The sequence below is a fragment of the Amblyomma americanum genome, chromosome 1, assembly GCF_052857255.1.
Source record: "Amblyomma americanum isolate KBUSLIRL-KWMA chromosome 1, ASM5285725v1, whole genome shotgun sequence".
NCBI classification, from domain to species: Eukaryota; Metazoa; Arthropoda; class Arachnida; order Ixodida; family Ixodidae; genus Amblyomma; species Amblyomma americanum.
Window position 1 is genome coordinate 267,454,126 of NC_135497.1, and position 18,674 is coordinate 267,472,799.

The 18,674-nt window shown below is 47.6% G+C and overlaps 1 protein-coding gene across 5 annotated transcripts in view; it reads left to right on the forward strand.

Moving 5' to 3' along the window:
* The first annotated feature begins 6,470 nt into the window (after nt 1-6,470).
* LOC144115044 (uncharacterized) overlaps nt 6,471-18,674 on the forward strand; it is a 42,400-nt gene continuing 30,196 nt past the window's right edge. Inside the window, exons 1-5 of one of the 5 annotated variants that reach the window (XM_077649172.1) lie at nt 6,471-6,559; nt 6,628-6,685; nt 7,563-7,682; nt 11,827-11,923; nt 13,980-14,667. In XM_077649172.1, coding sequence (XP_077505298.1) covers nt 14,346-14,667 — 322 coding nt within the window. In that variant the 5' untranslated portion in view covers nt 6,471-6,559; nt 6,628-6,685; nt 7,563-7,682; nt 11,827-11,923; nt 13,980-14,345. Of the gene's footprint in view, nt 6,686-7,562; nt 7,683-11,826; nt 11,924-12,585; nt 13,458-13,979; nt 14,668-18,674 lie in introns of those variants that run through there. The other 4 variants (XM_077649171.1, XR_013311213.1, XM_077649170.1 and 1 more) reach the window with 4 other exon arrangements.

Consider the following 18,674-nt stretch of genomic DNA (forward strand, 5'->3'; position numbering starts at 1 on the left):
CGCTCGTGTCTTTTTTTGTAGTGCAGAGATAGGAACGGTAAATTATCTGGGTACAAGTAGTGATTACGGAATGGCAATACGTGTAGCGTTGGTTTAATGGTCCTACCTGTTGTGGCTTGATGCTCGTGTCTGTTCATCGAAAGAAGCGACTCTAATTGGTTACTGTATATATTGGTTCTGTCTCTGTTCTGCTCCCGCTCCTTGCAGAGTGCCATCCAAAGATAGTGCTGAAGAAGGTTGTTATCACATGCAACCATTCTTTGTCCAGTGGACAGCCTTGTCACATTCCTAGTTCTGTCTGTGTGTTCTTAAAGAGAAACTGCATTGGAATGTCTACGTACTTAATTGCTGTGCATTAGCAGCAGAGCCGTGCACAAAGAGGTAGTAGTGCACCCCCAAGTGGCATGATGAAGAGGGCACAAATTTTGTCCCCCCATATGGAGAGAGCTGCGCATGCTTATGGTTAGCATTTAGAGTAACCGCATGACTCACAGAGGTGTTTTTTGATGCCTTACCTCCTTGCATCTCTTGATTACAAAATTCTGCTTACAATGTAAACAATCTAGTAAGTTTCTATGCTGTTAACTTTGGTGTGCCTCTTGTACCACCCTCAATTCTGCATGGTTGTGCTGACTTCTGGGAAAGGCCATTGGCTAGACTTCTGGGAAATGCCATTGGTTACCGGGAGAAAAGAGACTGGAGCATGGCATCATCTGCTAATCATTGTCACACTTTCATACACTTCTATATTTTGCAGGCTTCTTTCAGCTTTGCAGTGAATCACCTTTTAAGTGGCTGGTATTGCATCACAATTGCTTTTTCAATTATACTTATACTGCAATCATGACTAATTACGCCATGGCAATGACTGCTCTTGTTTTTACCTGCCCACATTCCGACATGCTCTCATTGCAGTCATTTTCAAATCACATGGTGCCTGTCAGTGCAAGCGCAGCAGAACGGCCCTGGACACTGCCCATGCTTTCTGGAGGTACCGTATTTACACATAAATAAAGCGACCATAAATATAACACGAGTGTGGAGTTTGAGACGTAACAAAAATGAAAATTTTTTTTAAAAATTATAACGCAATCCCAGCCTGCTCATGTCAACTACAACCGAGAGCTTGGAAAAATGGAGGCGGCACGCAAAAATACGAAAGCGATGTATTGTCTTCACATGAACATTACATAAACATTATTTCAGAGGCAACACTCCAGAAGAGCATGCAATATCGTCGAGCGCAGCGAAGTCTTCTATGAGTTAAATGCAGTCTCCCACACAGTAGCAGCCGCCATCAGCACCGTGCCACCATTGCAGCATGTTTTATGCCGCCCAGTCCTGTGTCCTTCCGCCCTTCTTTCTTTTCGCTACTCCACCCATCTATTTCAGTGCCCTCTCTTTCTTGGCGGCCTGTGCAGCTTTATTTCTACAAATTTTCACCCTATGCGCTCAGCATGGCCCCAAGGTCGTCGCGAAGTTCGCTTTTTCTAGGAGCTTGGTAGTCTTGCGGTGAAGCTTGCTGTAGCTAGCTTCAGGAGCAGCGAGAAAAAGAAATAAAATCACGTTATATTTGTCCTTGCTTTCGAATATAACGCGATATGCATTCTGAAACCAGTGAAGTGAGGAAAAAACTCGTGCTGTATTTGCGAAATGGCGGTACTTTTTGCGAGACTGCTCTCTGAATCTAAGTTTTGCCAAGAGAGTTCTAAACAGGTCCAGAGTCCATTGTGGCACAAACAGTCAATGTTTAAATTCCATCTGTTGTCGCTCCACGGCATAAACATGAATTCTGTATTACATGCTATATGTAGTCTGAAATATTCATAAGTGAACATTCCTTTGGACTGCAGAACTGTATCGGTGTTGTGTGAATGAGGTATTGATGGCCTGGCATCATAGAAAACATCTATCGAGCTCTGTTAGGTGCTTCCTTATGTAGCTAGGACAGCATAACTGGGAAGTGGAAAAGAGAAAGAGGGCATGCCCTATGCAGAGTGGAAAAGATGCAGCTCACATTGCAGCATGTCATATCATAGAACATGTCAGAATGAGTCAACACTTTTATTGTGTACTTGACGTATTGACAGTAGGTGCCGTAAGGAAGTCAGAAATTTATTACAGGAGAACTCCTCCTCTTTAACTGCAATTTCGCGCTTCTCAGCTCTGAATTTTGCATTTATCAGGCTAGCTTCAGAGCTTCCAGTGCACATTAGGGCATTGATTGCGTTGATCTATTAACGCTTCCTGCACCAAATGTGGCATCTGCATACACATGAATGCCAGAAAGGCTGGGCCAGTCTTCTGTTCCCAGTAGATATGGTAGAGGGTAGGGTAGGCACCACAAAAGAGACATTTATTTGAATATTGGGTAATGCAGTACTGCCTGTGCATTCCGGTAAGGATGTGTTCATATGTGCTTGTTGGTAGCTGCCACCAACAGTTTTGTGAAACGATCGTCAAACAGGGCAAACTTAGCAGTGAGGGCCACAAGTTCTTGGCTACTGCGGGCTTGACTAGCCAGTAATTCACCCAACATTTTTTTCTGATCCCGACTTAACACCATGTTCGAGGGTGGTCCAGGGTTAGCCTCAACATCCCCAGAAAGAAGGAGCAAAATTTTTGCAATCCCTGATAACAAACAACTACTAGTTTCAGCAAGCACAACAAACACAGTGGGGTCTGCCAACAGCACTAGAAATTAATCGCTTCTATAGTAGTTATTTATGAGATTCACCCACCTGTAAAGCGAAGCAAAAAAAACCTCAGGCAGCTGTCCGTGCTGCCGCGAGACCCTGAAGCAGTTCATGGAGGGTGATGGCCTTTGAGAGGTGTGTCAGCATCAAACCACACATTAAGGCTAACAAATTGTCCATACGAAGGCTGCATGCGGGTCCTTGCTTGAAGCAGGATAAATTTTCCGCATATTTTATGCACTGCTCGACAAAGCAGGTAATGCGTGGCAATTAGAGTTCTGTGCACAAAATTGGCATGGAAGCATTGGGCGTTGTTAAAAACCATTACACTTATTGTCAATTGACCAATGCGGTTCATTGGATGTGCGTTATATGCCACTGCACAAAAATTTTACTTTGTAAATATGAGATGTCAGTTATATGGGCTTATATGGGAGCTTCCAAGGGGAATAGCCAACTCCTTAATTATAACCATTATTTCATCGCAAACCATTTCGTTATAGTGAGGTTTGACTGTACCTGTCTTTTTGCAGTCAAGGTACCTAAATCTCCAGCGTGGAACTGTGCATTTGGAAGAGCCCTTATTTTCAACATGAATCCTGTACTTCATGTCGCAGATCTCTGCTCAAGTCAAATAGTGTCCGATCCATCACTACAGGGGGAATGTGCGTTTCCAACAAGAAATTTGTACTTTATGTTGCATATGTCTTTTCCTGGTCAGAGCATGTCCAGTCCATCTTCACAGGTGGATGTGCATCTGCAATGATTTTCTTAATGGGGGCTCATACACTCAGTTTTGCTGCTATGGCTTCCATCTGAGTGGCTGACAAGTGCTGGTGCTTCATACTCTTCTTGTGGTCACAGTGCTCAGCCTGGTACTCCATAGTTATCTTGCTCACTTTCTTATGTGACGACCATAGTTGCTAAACAATGCATGGTCCTTAAACGCTTGTTCTCAAACTACATTTATATTGGAACCAGTCTTTATGTTGGAATATCATTTCCTTTCCTTTCATAGTTGCTCTTTGGCTGCAGCCTGTCAGGTTGGCATTGACAGTGCACACATTCCAGCTGTCCCAGGCCGCTCCGGTGGCTCAGTGGTTATGACGCTTGGCTGCTGACCCAAAAGACGCGGATTCAATCCAGGTCGCAGCGGTTGAATTTCGATGGAGGCGAAATTCTAGAGGCCCGTGTACCGTGTGATGTCAGTGCATGTTAAAGAACCCCAGCTGGTTGAAATTTCTGGAGCCCTTCACTGTGGCGTCCCTCATAACCTGAGTCGCTTTGGGACAGGAGACCCCCAAAAACCGCATTCAAGCTGTTCAAGTACACTTCGCCCTGAGAAATATTGTTACATGCAAAATGTTTTCGTACGCATAAAATGTATTCCATTGGGTTATGTATCTACTGTATCTTAGTGTTCAGTTTTGCTTTGTTATACTGAGATGACTTGGGAGTCAATGTACTACTCATAGACGGCAAGTTTTCAATCTGCCAAAAGAGGGGGTGGGGTCCAATTAGCACCCTCTCTCTTTTTAATTGTTTCCCCTCTCTCTCTCTCTCTGTCTCCCTATCCCCCTCCCATGCATGCTCCTTGGCAAGCACTATATATGCGGCTATACATATAAATATCAGTTTTGTCTCTAGCTGAGCGAATATGCTAGACAGAATGACCCCATGGTTCTTAAAATACTAAATAAATAAATTAACAAAAAGACATAAAAAATACTAACCTCTAGGTAGACATCCATAATGTCCTTAGTTGAAGTGAAAGGAAACACTGGGCAACACAAACATTTCCACAACAAGCTAACAATTCATATGTCACAGACTCATTACAAATTATTCATTTGCAAAAACCACTGGGCAATGCAAACATTTCCACAATAAGCTAAGATTACAAAAACTAAAAAGATTTTAAACTCTTTGTGTCTAAGGAACACTGGGCTCTACAAACATTTCCATAGTATGGCAATGATCCAAAATTTAAACATGGAATAAAAAACTGCTTGTCTATCAAAACTGTAAACCAAATGCCAAACTCTATACGAAACAAAAGACAGAAATTGGAATCAAAGAGCAAAGGTTGTAATGAGGCAGTGGAAACACAAGGAATTGAAGGCTGATTTTATGGGAAGAGATAATTTGAACTGTCACAGTTTGAAGAAAGCTGGCACAATTTACTTTGATGAAGTTCACTGTCGTTCGTTTCAAACAAAGGCTACTGTGAAATCAAGATTATGTTTCTTTTCGCAGTTGATCTCCGAATAACATTGTCCGCGATCCCACTGAGATTTATTTTTCAAATCAGCTCTGTGTGCCCATGGAAAAGGGCTACGTGAATATGGTTTAATGAAATCCACAACGCACTCTCTCAGGTTTCTGTTGCCCCTGAATTCCATCACTTCTTGGAAGCACCCACTAGTTATCTCGTTGCGTAGAAAGGTTATCCATGCCCATATATCAAAACTAATGTTGTGGTGTGCTCTCTATGTAAAAAGGAAAAAGCAGAGTTAAAGAAGAGTGATTTTGAAAGGTGCGCTCATAGCTGATATTTCGGATCAAAACAAGATCCTAATGTTTGGGGACAGTTCTAAGTCTTCAAAGAGACTATATGTTCAAGCACAAAAAACCGCACTTGTCAAGTGGCCAGTCATTTGATTCCGCATAGAGACTTGGAACAGGAGACGTTCGGTGAGCTCCTGTTGCCAGTCAGATCCTTGATGGTGAACGGGATCTATAATCGCAAGTGGGAAACAAATCTATATGTACCCGTGGCAGTTTAAGGCCATGCTGTTCTCGCAGTGTGGTTAGGCAACTTTAATTCTTTAGAGAATTTGTTGCTGGGCTTGTTGGTTTTGGTCCATTCTGAATTATTTAGGGTGCCAGGACGTCCTGTGTTTTTCTACCTTCATCCTGTCCTTGCGCCCTAAATAATTCAGAATGTAATTCTTTAATTAATTTGTATAGAACCGTACGAAACAAGATATGCTCCCCCCTAACCACATCATGCAACCTCCGAGGGGGACACATAAAAAAAAGAAGGGGGCTCCGGCCCATAAGCCCCATCGCAGTCGGCACTTATGGTACTACTTGCAGAAGCAAAGCTGCACAACAGCACCCGCTGGGCTAAGACCTGTGGAATTTGCGTATACTGCGTAGACCTTTTGCATGACTTTCAACAAAACCTTCTTCGTGACAGCATATGCAGCTCGTTCGGTCGGAAAGCTGTCCGCACTGTGCGCCGTAAATAATCGGGGGCTGAGTAAAAAAAAATGTAACATTGCCGCACAGTGCTTTGGATGGTGTCATGCAGTTCAGTGTTTCGTGCAGCATAAACTTTCTAGGTATATAAGTTAGACCCTAGCTTGTGGCAGGGGTTTGAACAGACGACGTATTACCGGGGGGGGGGGGGGGGGGGGGCTGCGTAAAAAAAAGTTAATCATTTTTTTTTGGGGGGGGGGGGTCAGTTGTGGAGTGGGCAGGGGGGAGTTTAATCTTGATCTCTTTCTTGCGCTACAACCACAGCCCAGTGTTCACTATGGCAGCGCCCTTGGACTTATTTTGAAAGGGGCTATGCAGAAGAAATTTAGGCCTCGCTGCGCGAGAAAGAATGCGCAATTTATCTTAATTTCTGTTGTTAATTAATATAAGGCTGCTTCTGTATCAGTTTGTAAGCAAAATACACTTTCGCATCAGTTCCTACTTCACGAGTTTGTATCCATTTCAAGTCAAAACGAGCCTGTAGCCTAGCACAACTCGGTGAAACGTAAACAAATATGGCGGAGTGCGTGCGTGCGACGTGTAGTGTACTTCAACATAAATCCGCCTTGCTTCAACCTGCATTTCGACCTGCTTAACAGGTAAAGCCATCGCGAACGTGTAGAATATTAAGCGAGAGCGATAACTGACATTTAGCTAGCGATTCCAGGGAATCAGGGTGCCAAGAGGATCGAATGCGAGTGACTGATGGTGGCGGCGTTTTTAAAGTGAGTTGTTTATAACGCAAGTAACCCTTCTTAATTAGCATGCCGGTACTCAGTGTGCGGTGTTTGTTTTCATTGCTTATTCGAGGCGGGCTATTCTTTCGTACAGATGCGGTCATAATATGGAGCACGCGTTATACACAAACCAGCGATTGCTTGTGGTGCGATCTCCTAAATACAAGCACAAGAAAATAAAAGCTTATCTTCTATACAGTCGCCGCGAGAAAAGTTACACGTTGAAGCGTGGACCTTACTATTTCGGCCGCTGCTGTGCATGAGCCTTAGAAGTTTTCGGAACTCTAAAAACACGAAAAACGTGCAATTGCACATCGCCGAGAGGCCCAGCCAGGTATTGATAGTACAGCCTGCAAGCAAAATGGGCACAACCATCTTTCCCGGAAAGCTTGGGCTCCTTTCCATCTTGTTTTTATTGCACGGTGCACATTGCTCGAGCGCTCTGCACAGGGGTGACGCAGACTGCATTTTGCAGGTGGCACAGGGAAGTACAAAGCATATCCTTGAGTTCGTGACCGCTTACTTGTACTGCATAGCGTCGGGCTTTATCGTATTTCCGTGTTCCGAAAACCTCTGCACTATATTGTTCACCAGTGAGGAGTCTGCCTTCTAAAATGGAGCAAGACGACACATCTTTTGTCCTTGGCGTTGGTCTTCCGTGTATCTGTTCCTTGCGTGCTGCAGTCGATTGTCGCTGTGCGCGCTATCGTTGCTTGTGTGTAAAAATTGTGTGTAGTTGTGTGCGTGACTTGTTGAATTGCTTGGGAAAAAAACTATAGCTGTGCTTTTGTCTGTAGAGTGTCATTTGCGCATGGTGGTGGTGGTAACTATATTTCGTTGACAGAACGGATTTGGTTGATTCTAGTGGGCTTCCAGAGTACAAGAGGTGGCTGTTCGATCAGGCCTTCCGGTTCTGCATGTTCTGGTCGTGGGGTCCGGTCTTTCCGTTCCCAGTTCCAAAGCGCAGTTGCCTGCAGTTGAGACGGTGGGTCCAAGCTGAACGCAGCATCCTCCCACTCTTGCTCGTTTGAGAGTTGCCAACCTTTCTTCGGTTTCAGATTGTTGCATTCGAATGAAATGTGCTTTAAATCTGCTTTTGTGGCCCCGCAGAGCTTACAATGGCGGGTGTAGGAAGCCCTGGAACATGGGGGTTTGGAAATGTGTTTATTTGCGGTTTCTGCCATGCCACCTGTTGATGTATGCTAAGGCTTTTTTCAGTCGGTGGGAGCATCCTTCTGTTGTTTCTATAATGTGCAATTCCATGGTAGGTGGTCAGGGTCTCTCAGGGCGACCGCAGGACCGGCTCATGCATTGCCAGGTTAGCGAAACTTCGGGCTAAGTTGCAGGCCACCTCATTCCCAGGATACAACGTGTGGGCTCGAACCCATATGATTCTAATGGGTTTTGTGTTAAGGTATTGCTCTTTTAGGATTTGTCTGGCGGGTTTGTGGATCCTCCCTTTTGCAATGTTTCGAACGGTTGTCTTGGAGTAGCTGTAGTGTACTGGACTAGTATTCTTGTAGTATACTATATAGTTCCTGAAAATCGTCTTGGCTTCCGTTTTTATAATGTGTAAGGCAATGGCCGCTTCTTCTGCTTCGTGTACCTTTGTGCTCCATACGGAAGCAGCTGATATTGGTTTTACATCCGTGTCCATGATGCCTCTGCAAAAGGCATCATGATCGCAGAGCTCTGCAGTGCCCATGCATACTGCCTCCTTATTGTTCGAGTGTTGCCTGTGGAGGGCTTTAGCTCTCTCCTTCCGTCTTTCTGCGTGACATCCAGGATGCGTGTTTTTTGGGATTGGATCTATTCTTTGATGCCTGTGTATGTCTCTTGGGATTTCTGCAGTATTTGTCCCTATGCAATTCTTGCTTTATATCTAATGTTCCTAGAATGGGACTTCCCATTGGTGCTTTTGTTGGTCTGTTGTACTGCGTGGTTCTATGTGCCTCAGATTGCTTGGGAAGCGTGTTGTGGATGCCTAGCTGCAGCAGCCTGTACATGTGTTCTTAGGGAGATGAAAGGCTGCCTTGCATGACTGTGCTGCGAGCCATTCAACCTTCTCCTTATCTGCTGCCTGAAGTTTGAGAAAAGGAGAGGGAGTATACTATACGGCTGAGCATTAGGGCCTGCACTAGCCTCCTTAAATCTGCTTCCATCTTTCTCTGGCATTTGTCATTTGTCTTATGAGCCTGTTGATTTCTCCAATGTATGCAATAAGTTTGGAGAGCATTGCTGTGCTTTTGATCCTTGGCTGTAGTGTATCTGACTTGATGCTTACAGAAGTGATTTCTGCCTTTAGGGCATTTGTGATGGCAGTGTGGGTGACATTATCAGTCTTTCGTGAGGTCGAGTGCCAGTATTGCTTTAGTGTTGGCCTTAGTCAGTGTGCATATTACATCTTCAGAAAGCTTGAGCATTATAGCTTGCATACATAGGTTCGGTTGGAAGCCTGTCATCATGTGCGGGAAGAGATTGTGCTTGTCCATGTAGTCCTGTAAAGTAGATAGTGCCACACGCTCCAGAACCTTCCGTAAACATTAGGCTAGGAATATGGGCGTGAGGTTGGTTAGCGAGTTTCTTTCCAGGCTTAGGTATGACTATGAGAAGTACCTTGGCGTGTTTCCAGGTGTCTGGCAGCCGTCCATCTTTCCAGCAGTTGTACTCTGATCTCCTGAATAGAGTCCTTTTCTGGGTTTTGGAGTGTTTTGTTGGCAAGCTCCTCTGCTCCTGGTGCAGAGGATGTGGTAGTTTTCTGCATGGATGCTATTACCTATGGTATTGTTTTGTCTTTATCATTTTAGGGTTGAGGTTGCTGCTGTAGTTGCGAAGAGTTTTTTTTTTCATGCTGTGTAGGTGCTTCTGCATTTTCTTGATCATCTCTTCGTCATTGGGTGGGCTTCCATGCTCTGTTTGTGTTAATGTTATCTGGGTCTAAAATATATCTTAGATTTGTTCTCATTATTGTTTCTCGAGCATGGCTTTTGATTTGTCTGTCTAGTTTGGTTGTTATAACCGTTAGTTTTTGTTGTGTTTGTTTCAGCCATCTCTTTTGTAAGCTATTATGTGTCTGACACATGTGTAATAACGTACTATCAGTGGCTTTGTTTTCTGCTTCTATTCCTATAGTCTTTGTGGTGTGCTCTGCATCCTTCAAGGGTCAGTGCATTCGTTTTGTTTTTCAATCTTCTTGCCATCTGCATTGCCTTGCCTTCTTTCTTATCCCAGTTTACCACTCGTGTCTCCCTTCTTGGGTGTGCTGCTAAGTAATGGTCGCTTCCTAGGTTCTCATTTATGTTTCTACATTGTGCATGTATCATGTTTTAACATAGGGTCAAGTCTGGGCCTGTGTTGGCTTGCACACTATTTTTTATCCTAGTTGGCACTAGCAGATCCATCACATGTGTAGCCATTGCCTCGAATGTGTTGCCAGAGGCTCATTCCTTTATTTAAAATTGTTCTGTAACCCCCTGCCATGCGTTTTGCGTTGATACTTTTAAGGGATTCGTTTTGCTTATTTTTCTGGATTCGTTGATGGCTTTCATTATTATAGGACTCCGCTTTTGGGGTTGCTATATATATCTAGAATGAAGAATGGTCCTTGCTTCTTTTTTTGTGCTACAAGCTCAATCGGGAGGTAGTGTGCACAGTTTCATTGTGTGTCGTGCTGTATTGTCATCATATTTCTGTGGACCAAGACGGCCGTGAGTGGTCTTCGTTCCTTAGCATTTTCACGTTTTATGGTCGTGAACTTTTACTTTTTAGCCTTAAAGCACTGCTTCACGAGCAATCCAAAAAAACCTGAGGGGACTATGAAGCCACAACTCTTATTTCCCTCGAGGTATACTGGTAACTGCCATTTATTATTAGAGTTGCTGCTAGGTGAAAATTTGCTTGGCCCATACCCAAAATTGGATTAGGGCATTATGTACATTGACTTGGAGTTAAGTATTAGACAAATACTATTTCCACATCTTTAGAGACGTCAGTAGCCCTTACAGGCTGCCACGTGATGTGGTTGACCCTTGGTCTAGGATGCCGCACCTGGTTGCTGCCGTATTGGCTGGCAAGTATGAGAAACCTCTGTACATCTCCTTCCCTGCTGGGCAGCAGGTGTTTCCACTGTGTCACGCTTGGGTTGTCTTTTCAGATCCAACTGCATGCGGGCAGGTCCATGTTACATGTACGATTGTCGGTTAGCTTGCACCACGGGCATTTGTCAGTGTATTGTGCAGGGCACATCTTTTGGAGTTCATGCAGGTGTGAGCAGGTGCCTGTCTGCAGCCTTCTCTAATCTACCACCTCTCTTTTGGTTAGTTTTTTGTGCGGGGCTGAGTAGCACTTCCATCAGCCCCTGTAATAATCTAGGATGTCTCAATATGTTGGAATGGCACGGTATATGCTTGGATCACCCCTCAAAATTAACTTCGCCCAAATCAATTGAGTCAGCCCACTTTCGCACGTCTTGATCGGTTTTGCTGTTTTATATCCTAATCATTTTTTACCTTTGTGTCTTGTAGGCTCTTTTCTTTTGAGAGGGTTTCATTGTGGAGCTGTAGGTTCTCCCATTTTCTGCAAAGTTCCTACAGTTCCATTGCCATATCTCCACCAAGCCCTGCCCCATAATTGGTTTTAAGGAGGAATATGGGCTGTGCTGTGGGATGACATAAGGCTAATTGAGTACACCGTGCTGATGGGCAACTTCAATACCAGGGCAGGCAAGAAGCAGGCAGGCGACCAAGCAGGGGGAATGGTTTGTTAATATGCACAGTACACAGGCCTCTACCATTTCACCTCCGTTGAAATGTGACCGCTGCAGCCAGGGTCGAATTAGCGTCCAGCTGAGCTACTGCGGCTTTATGTTGCTGTAGTAGCTTGTTGGTTGCATTTTCTGCGTTTGCAAGGAATTTTACTTTTCTGCTAATGCGTTACCCTAGTCTCGTTTTTATGTTTGCTTCTATTTCCTCAATTCTGTCAAATCTGCTTGCTGCAAGCACGGTGCTACCTTTGTCATTAATGTAGTATGGTGGTTGTACATGTGTAAATCTAGTCCATGGAAATAAATGGAAAGTCATCCCCAGAGTCGTGGATTTATGCCTAATGCTTCTTTTTATTTCTTTTCGCAGACTGCAATTTTGCAAGGTTGCATGCTACAGGAAGGCCCCAGTAAATAAGACGGCGAGACCACAATTGCAGGTTTATTAAGCACACTCAAGCGCTGTGGTAAGTTTTCACACTCCAGGCACGCAGGTCTACGTTGTCAATATTCAGGCTTTTGTAATGCAGTCATTTAAAGAGCACACGAAGGCGCTCTCTCCCCAACAGTATAGGTCAACACATAAAACTGCAATCAATGTGACAAAAGAAACGTATTAGGGAACAGCAATTTATTTTGTGGGCCAGTGCCCTCCAGTACCATGACCTCTCATAATGAAGCAGTTCACCCGCAGGAATTTTTAGGCTGTTTTCATCATCCACAGTTGGACAGCAGCTTTCACGTATTGCACTTGCAACACGTTGAATGCTGAATATTAAAGAAGTTGCTTCCTTGCAGCAGACGAACCACTGGCGATGCCATGCTGCAGGTCTTTGGCGCGCACATGTAAGAGAGCCAAACAAACACGCAGAATTAGTTTAGCTGTAAGAGAGGTTCCTTTCCTTGCAAAACCACAGTGCAAAGACGAATGCACTGGTTATGTATGTGCCCTTTCTATCTCCATCCTTCAAAGCTGGCCTGCTAACTGCATATTAATGACAGAGTCACTATTTTCACCTGACTCAGCTTAAAGGGACACTGAGAACAACTCTATTGCTAGCAAAATCCAATATGTGGGCATTTCAAAGAGTTGTTGTTTGTCCAACAGCAAAAGACTAATTTATTGCAGAGAGATTTGGATTCTGAGTTCAGAACGATTTTCCCACCACTCTGATTCAAACTCTGGACACTGATGATGTCACTTCCAAAAAGTGACGTGAACCATGACGTAAACGCGGACTCTGTGATTGTTGACTGCAAGCGGGGCTAGCAGCAGCCGAAGGAAAAGCAACCACCGGCCAGACGTTGAAGGCATCTTTTGTATCTTCGTTGACACCGGCAGCTGGTATGGATCCCGTTCCCGATAACAAAGTTTTCGCAATAAACTGTTAGCTCCGTCCTGCATTTCCTCAAACTTAGCCCCAGAGAGTGCACAATGCTTTTGAGGACTTAGGAAACTGGACTAGCTGGATACCAAGAGTATTGGGCACTGACGAGTTGGCAGCAAACGAGCTACCGCTTCGACCTGCAGAGTGCGGTCGTATGTTACTGCCGAGTCTCTCTCTCGACAGTGTCGCTCGAACCTTGGAACCCTTGTGTTCAGTAGATAGATGGATGTCGTTGCATGTGCCGTCCCTAGCGCTGCTAACCATGTGCTCTGTGGAAAGAATCTGAAGGAAGGCTTCTTGTGAGCACTGCGCAGGTGCGTTAAGTGGCGGCTGTGATGTGTCGGCACCGTTGATTGACAGGAATACAGTAAAACCTTGTACATTTTTTTTTACTTGCGGGAAGGAACATTATCCAAACCACCTCATTTTGAGAAATGTAACTGCTGAATTGAGGTAAAAAACATTTATTGGCAATTTCACTTTATAAAAATGTCGATTGGCATTTCTTGGCACAAGAGCTGAACAGATCCTATTCGAGAGCTCGCTGAATTCAGTCCGCGTTCGTGCTTTCTTTAGCGCAGAAGGAAATTCGTAACGCGTACGGTCCGTCGATGGCAGTGACGAAAGTAACCAAAAAATCTGCCTTGCAATTTTTAGATGCTTCACTCCTTTGCTCTCCAGTACTGTGGGAAAGCCACTGCGGCAGCTAATTGTCGCAGGGCTTCTGCTTTTTAAGCTGCGTGTCCTAGACCCGGCCAATTCATATATAAGTTGATCGCTGTAGTTGATAGAAGCTTCGCCTCGTTTCTTTTATGCACCGCAAAGAAGCCTCAGCGTTTCTCCTCTTCATATTGTGACCCCGCAGAAACAGCCATTGTGAACGCTAGCACAGTTTTTATTTTTTGTGCTTGATGGCGGCGGTGGTGCTTCGCCTTGTCGCATTGAGGCACTGCAAAGAAGCCACCACAGTGGGTGACTGCCGCAAAAAACACATTGTGTGCCCTCTCGTTCGGCCCACTTCTATATTTGCACATGTGCAGTTGGTCAATAAACGTATTATACGAAGTCTGAAAGTCTTAAGCGGCACGGCGCCTCGCTATCCCTAACGCGCCGCGCCTGCACCTCTGCAATGCAGCGTCTGACGAAGCCCCTGCAGCCCAGACTCACTGATGTCGCCACCGCGGGGCCTACTCCAACCGCCCACGCCACCGCGCAAAATCCTGTCGCAACCAACACTGTGAGCGACGCTGGGAGCTCCAGATCGACAGCCGCGGCGCAGCCGGCAGCGGTCGTCGTCGCCGCAGCGTCCACTGCTAGCCAACTCCACGCTCTAAGGGACGCCAACACCTTTGGGCCCATAGACGCGTCGCAGCCGCCTGCGTTCGTCGACGCCGCCGGTGCCGCCGTGCCTACACCAGCCACATTACCCGCTGACACCAAGACCTGCAGCCCGGCACCAGCGTCACAGATTGCGCCTCAGGCTGACGATTCGTCGGCAGACATGGACTTCATGGCGTCCCCGGTAGACGACACTCCATCCCCGGAAATCGGCTGGAGCACCATCGGTGCCAGCCGTAAGCCTGCTTCCGCCACCCGACCCCGCTCCGAGCTCATCACTGTTGGCATACAACTCCCTCCTGGTACCCTCAATCCCAAGCTGCCTCTCTACGACGTGCTCGCTGCAGTCACCTCCACTGCACAACTTTCCTCCAAGACCTGTGCAGACATCACCCTTCAGGCCAGGCCAGCCCAAAGCCTTGTGTTTTTAAAAACTCATTCTCCTCTCACCGCCCACCTCCTACTTTCTATCACGCACCTTCACGGTAAGCCTGTCAGCATCAAAACTTATTCCCCCCATCCTCCCATCTCATGCCTCGGCGTCATCCATAACGCCGGTGGTCACTTCACTCCTGATGAGCTCATGCATGATCTAGAATCTTTCAAAACAGATATTCTCGCTGCTCGCATGATGGGATCCACTCAATCAGTGCTCATAACGTTCGCTGGTACCGTCATCCCCCACTTTGTATATTTCAAACGCGTTGCCTTCCGGTGCCATCCTCATAAACCTAAGCCTCCCACCTGCACCCGTTGTCTCACTCTAGGCCACCGCGCCCACCAATGCACCCAGCACAGCGTTCCGGCAAAGTGCCGTCGCTGTGCTGCTCCTCTACCCGCTGACCCTTCCGCTCATGTGTGTGCCCAGCCCTGGTGCGTTCATTGCCAGGTGAACACCCACCCCTCCCTCGACCCCACTTGCCCCTTCCTCCTTGCTAAACAACGCGAGTGTGCTAAAGCTGCTCATCTCCGACGCCTAGCTTTGCGCCGGGCCACTCAACCCACCACCCCCTCCTCCTCCTCCTCCTCTAATCATGAATATCCGTCAGCTCCGATCACGTCACCACCACCACCATAGTTAAAGGATCCTCGGTGCCAGCGTCTCTCCCTTCCACTACACCACCCTCCCCATCCTTGACTGACGTGAGCCGCTCCTTCGACCTCCGGCTCGCAATGCTGGAACGCCAGCAGCGAGAGCAGCAGCACAGTTCCCACGATCTACAACAGCAGATACATGCCTTGACTCAAACCCTCCAGACAACCACCTCCTCTCTTACCTCCCAGCTTAGCAAGCTAAATGAGCACCTTGCCACGTTCCCCACTCCCTCCTCCAGCGCCCAGGTCGCCCCTTTGGCTGACCTTGTCGAAACCACCACACAGGCACATCACACTCGCTTGGTTCAGCTGGAAACTTCGGTTCTCCAGATTCTTACCACCCACCAAGCACAATCAAAGCAATTGGAATCTTTCACATCTATGCTCCAATCCGTCCATGAGTCACTGCCCCCGGCAAAAAAGAAGGAACGCATACCATCGCGTTCCTCTTCACTCTCATAATGGCGTTTGGCGAGGACCTCGAAATTGTGCAGTGGAACTGCCGAAATCTTTGCCACAATAAGACCACCCTCCACCAGTTGCTACTCACCCGCCCCTCTCTGCCTCATTTTCTCCTTCTCCAGGAGACCCGGACGGCCCGCAATGTCCCAGGCTACCGCGCCTACCATGCCACTACGGCCACACCACTTGCGTCTATTTATGTACGCAGTGACGTGCTCGTGGAGCAAATTGACATCCCCTCCACCCTCCTTAAATATTTAGTTTATGTGGTTTATTACCACCCTTCTTCCCGCATCTCACTCGTCCTTTTGTCTTTTTACAACCCCCCGGTCACTTCCTCTTTATTCTCTGCTCTGGGCAAATTCCTTCACTCTCTTCCTTCTACCTCCCATCTCCTCTTTGGTGGTGACTTTAATGCCCCTCACACACTCTGGGGCTACCCACAAACCCTCAAACCCGGCCGCCTCCTGCATTGTCTGGCCCAGGAACGCCACCTCACCCTTCTTAATACTCCTGGCTCTCCTACTCGAGCGGGCATTGCCTCACAACGCCCCACGACACCCGACCTCACATTCTCTCGGGGTTCACTTTCCTTTCACTGGCAGGTGACAGCCGAAACTCTTCTAAGTGACCACTTTCTCATCCATATCACCACCTCTCTTTCCCACATCCCTCGCTGTCATCCGGTTATTCACACTGACTGGCATGCTTTTCGCACTAATCTCGCCTCGGACTCCTTTCAATCCTACGACGACTGGACGTCGCGCATCTCTGCAGCGCTCACGTCCAGTAGCCGTCGCGTTCGCTCTCGTTACCCAATCCAAGACCCAGATCCTCACCTTATCCGTTTATGGAGTCGCCGTAAACGTCTTCAACGCTCCTTTCGCTCCCAACCACACAATGCCCAACTTTCCTCCCGGATCACTGCTCTGCGGGCTGAGATCGTCGCCCACTGCGCCTCCCTCGAGCACTCTCGTTGGAGTGCTCTTTGCGATGGCCTTGATTCTGCATTGCACTCGCGATCTGCATGGTCTCTCTTTAAATCCCTCCTTGGCACTAAGCCTGCCCTTGCTCCCACTCTAGCTAAAGCCCTCACTCAGGGGACTCCCTCCGAAGTTTTTGATCAACTCGCCTCTCTCTACCTCCCGCCCCCTCTGGCACCCTCCTACCCGGTGTACTCAGGTGGACCTAACCCCATCTGGACCAATGCTTCACTCTCCGGGAGCTCGAATCTGCTCTGGCTGCTAATGCTACACGCTCGGCTCCCGGTGAGGATGCCATTACATACACCACACTTCGTAACCTTCCTGACTGCGCCAAAGAATTCCTCCTTCAAACCTACAATGAGGCCTGGGAGAGCGGCTGCTTGCCGAGCTCCTGGACATCCTCCCTTATTTCTATGATTCCAAAGCCGGGCAAACCTCCCTCTCTCTCTAACCTCCGCCCAATCTCCCTGACGTCGTGCGTTGGTAAGACCCTTGAGCGAATGGCTCTGACTCGCCTCTGATTTTCTTGAGGCACGGGAGTTCTTCCCCCATTCTCTCATTGGCTTCCGACGCCACGTCTGTGCACAGGACATGTTTCTGATTCTCCAGCAAACGTTCCTGTCCCCTACACCCACTCAAATTTACGCACTTGTGACTGTCGATGTTCGCAAGGCCTTTGACGGTGTTTGCCACAATCACATCTTTTCTCAACTCGCCTCTTTGGATTGTGGCTCCCGCATGTACTCCTATATCCGCTCATTCCTCTCTAAACGTGTGGCTCTCTTTCGAGTAGATACCCACTTGTCTAACCCACACCACCTCACCCGTGGCACCCCTCAAGGTGCTGTTCTCTCTCCTACCCTTTTCAATCTCGCTGTGGCCCCTCTCGCCTCCCAGCTAGCTGAAATTCCCAACCTGCATCACATATTTTACGCCGATGACATCACTCTCTGGTGTTCATCTGGCTCTCCCGGTCACGTACAGGACACCCTGCAACGTGGCCTAGATCTCATCAACTCCTTTCTCACCACCGCTGGCCTCTCTCCTGCACCTGAGATATCCGAGCTTCTCCTTCTCAACCATTCCTCCTACCAGCGCTCACACAACCACTTCGTCTCTCTCCACCTTTCTGGCTCTCCCATTCCTGTCGTCACACAGTGCAAAGTTCTTGGCTTCCCTTTGCATGCGGCTAAGAATGTGCAAGCCCTCCACCGCGCTGTCACCACCTGCCACTCTGTAACTCACCTCCTGCGGCGCGTGGTCACTCGACGCTCAGGTCTCCACGAGGCTCACGCGTGCCGCGTTGCCCACGCGCTGGCCCTCAACAAGGTCTTGTACTTTGCACCCTACGCTTCCTTTACCCAGACTCAACGCTCTTCAGACTGCCCTTGTGGGCCTCTACAAGGCAGCTCTCAACCTCCCTATCACTACCTCTACCACTAAGCTCTTTGCCACAGGCCTCCTCCATCCTCTTCGTTCTCTTCTCAGTCTCCATCGTGACTCGCAGCTTGCCCGGCTTTCCCTTACCCGTCAGGGTCAGTGGTTATTGACTCAAGCGGGTATCTTGCCCATTCCAATCTCCCCGTTTACCTCTCCTATTCCCACCCCCGCTCCCAATCTTCGTATCCTTCCCCTCCCGACCAACATGTCCCCCGTCCTGCACACCGGACGTCGACATGCGGCCGCACAGCACCATTCCCCGCTCTTTGATACCCAGGGTGTAGCTTACACGGATGCCTCCTTCGTGGCTCCTCGAGGTTCCTGCGGCTACGCCCTGTACCATCCACACCTCCCTGCTCCTGAAACCCACACCAGCGGGCCGTATCTACACCCTCCAGACGCATTGTCCCTCGAGGTCCTCGCCATTGCGCATGCCCTCCAGTCATTTGCCCTCCTTCCCTCTCTCCAAGAGTACACAGTCTATTCAGACTCACAAGCCGCTATACACC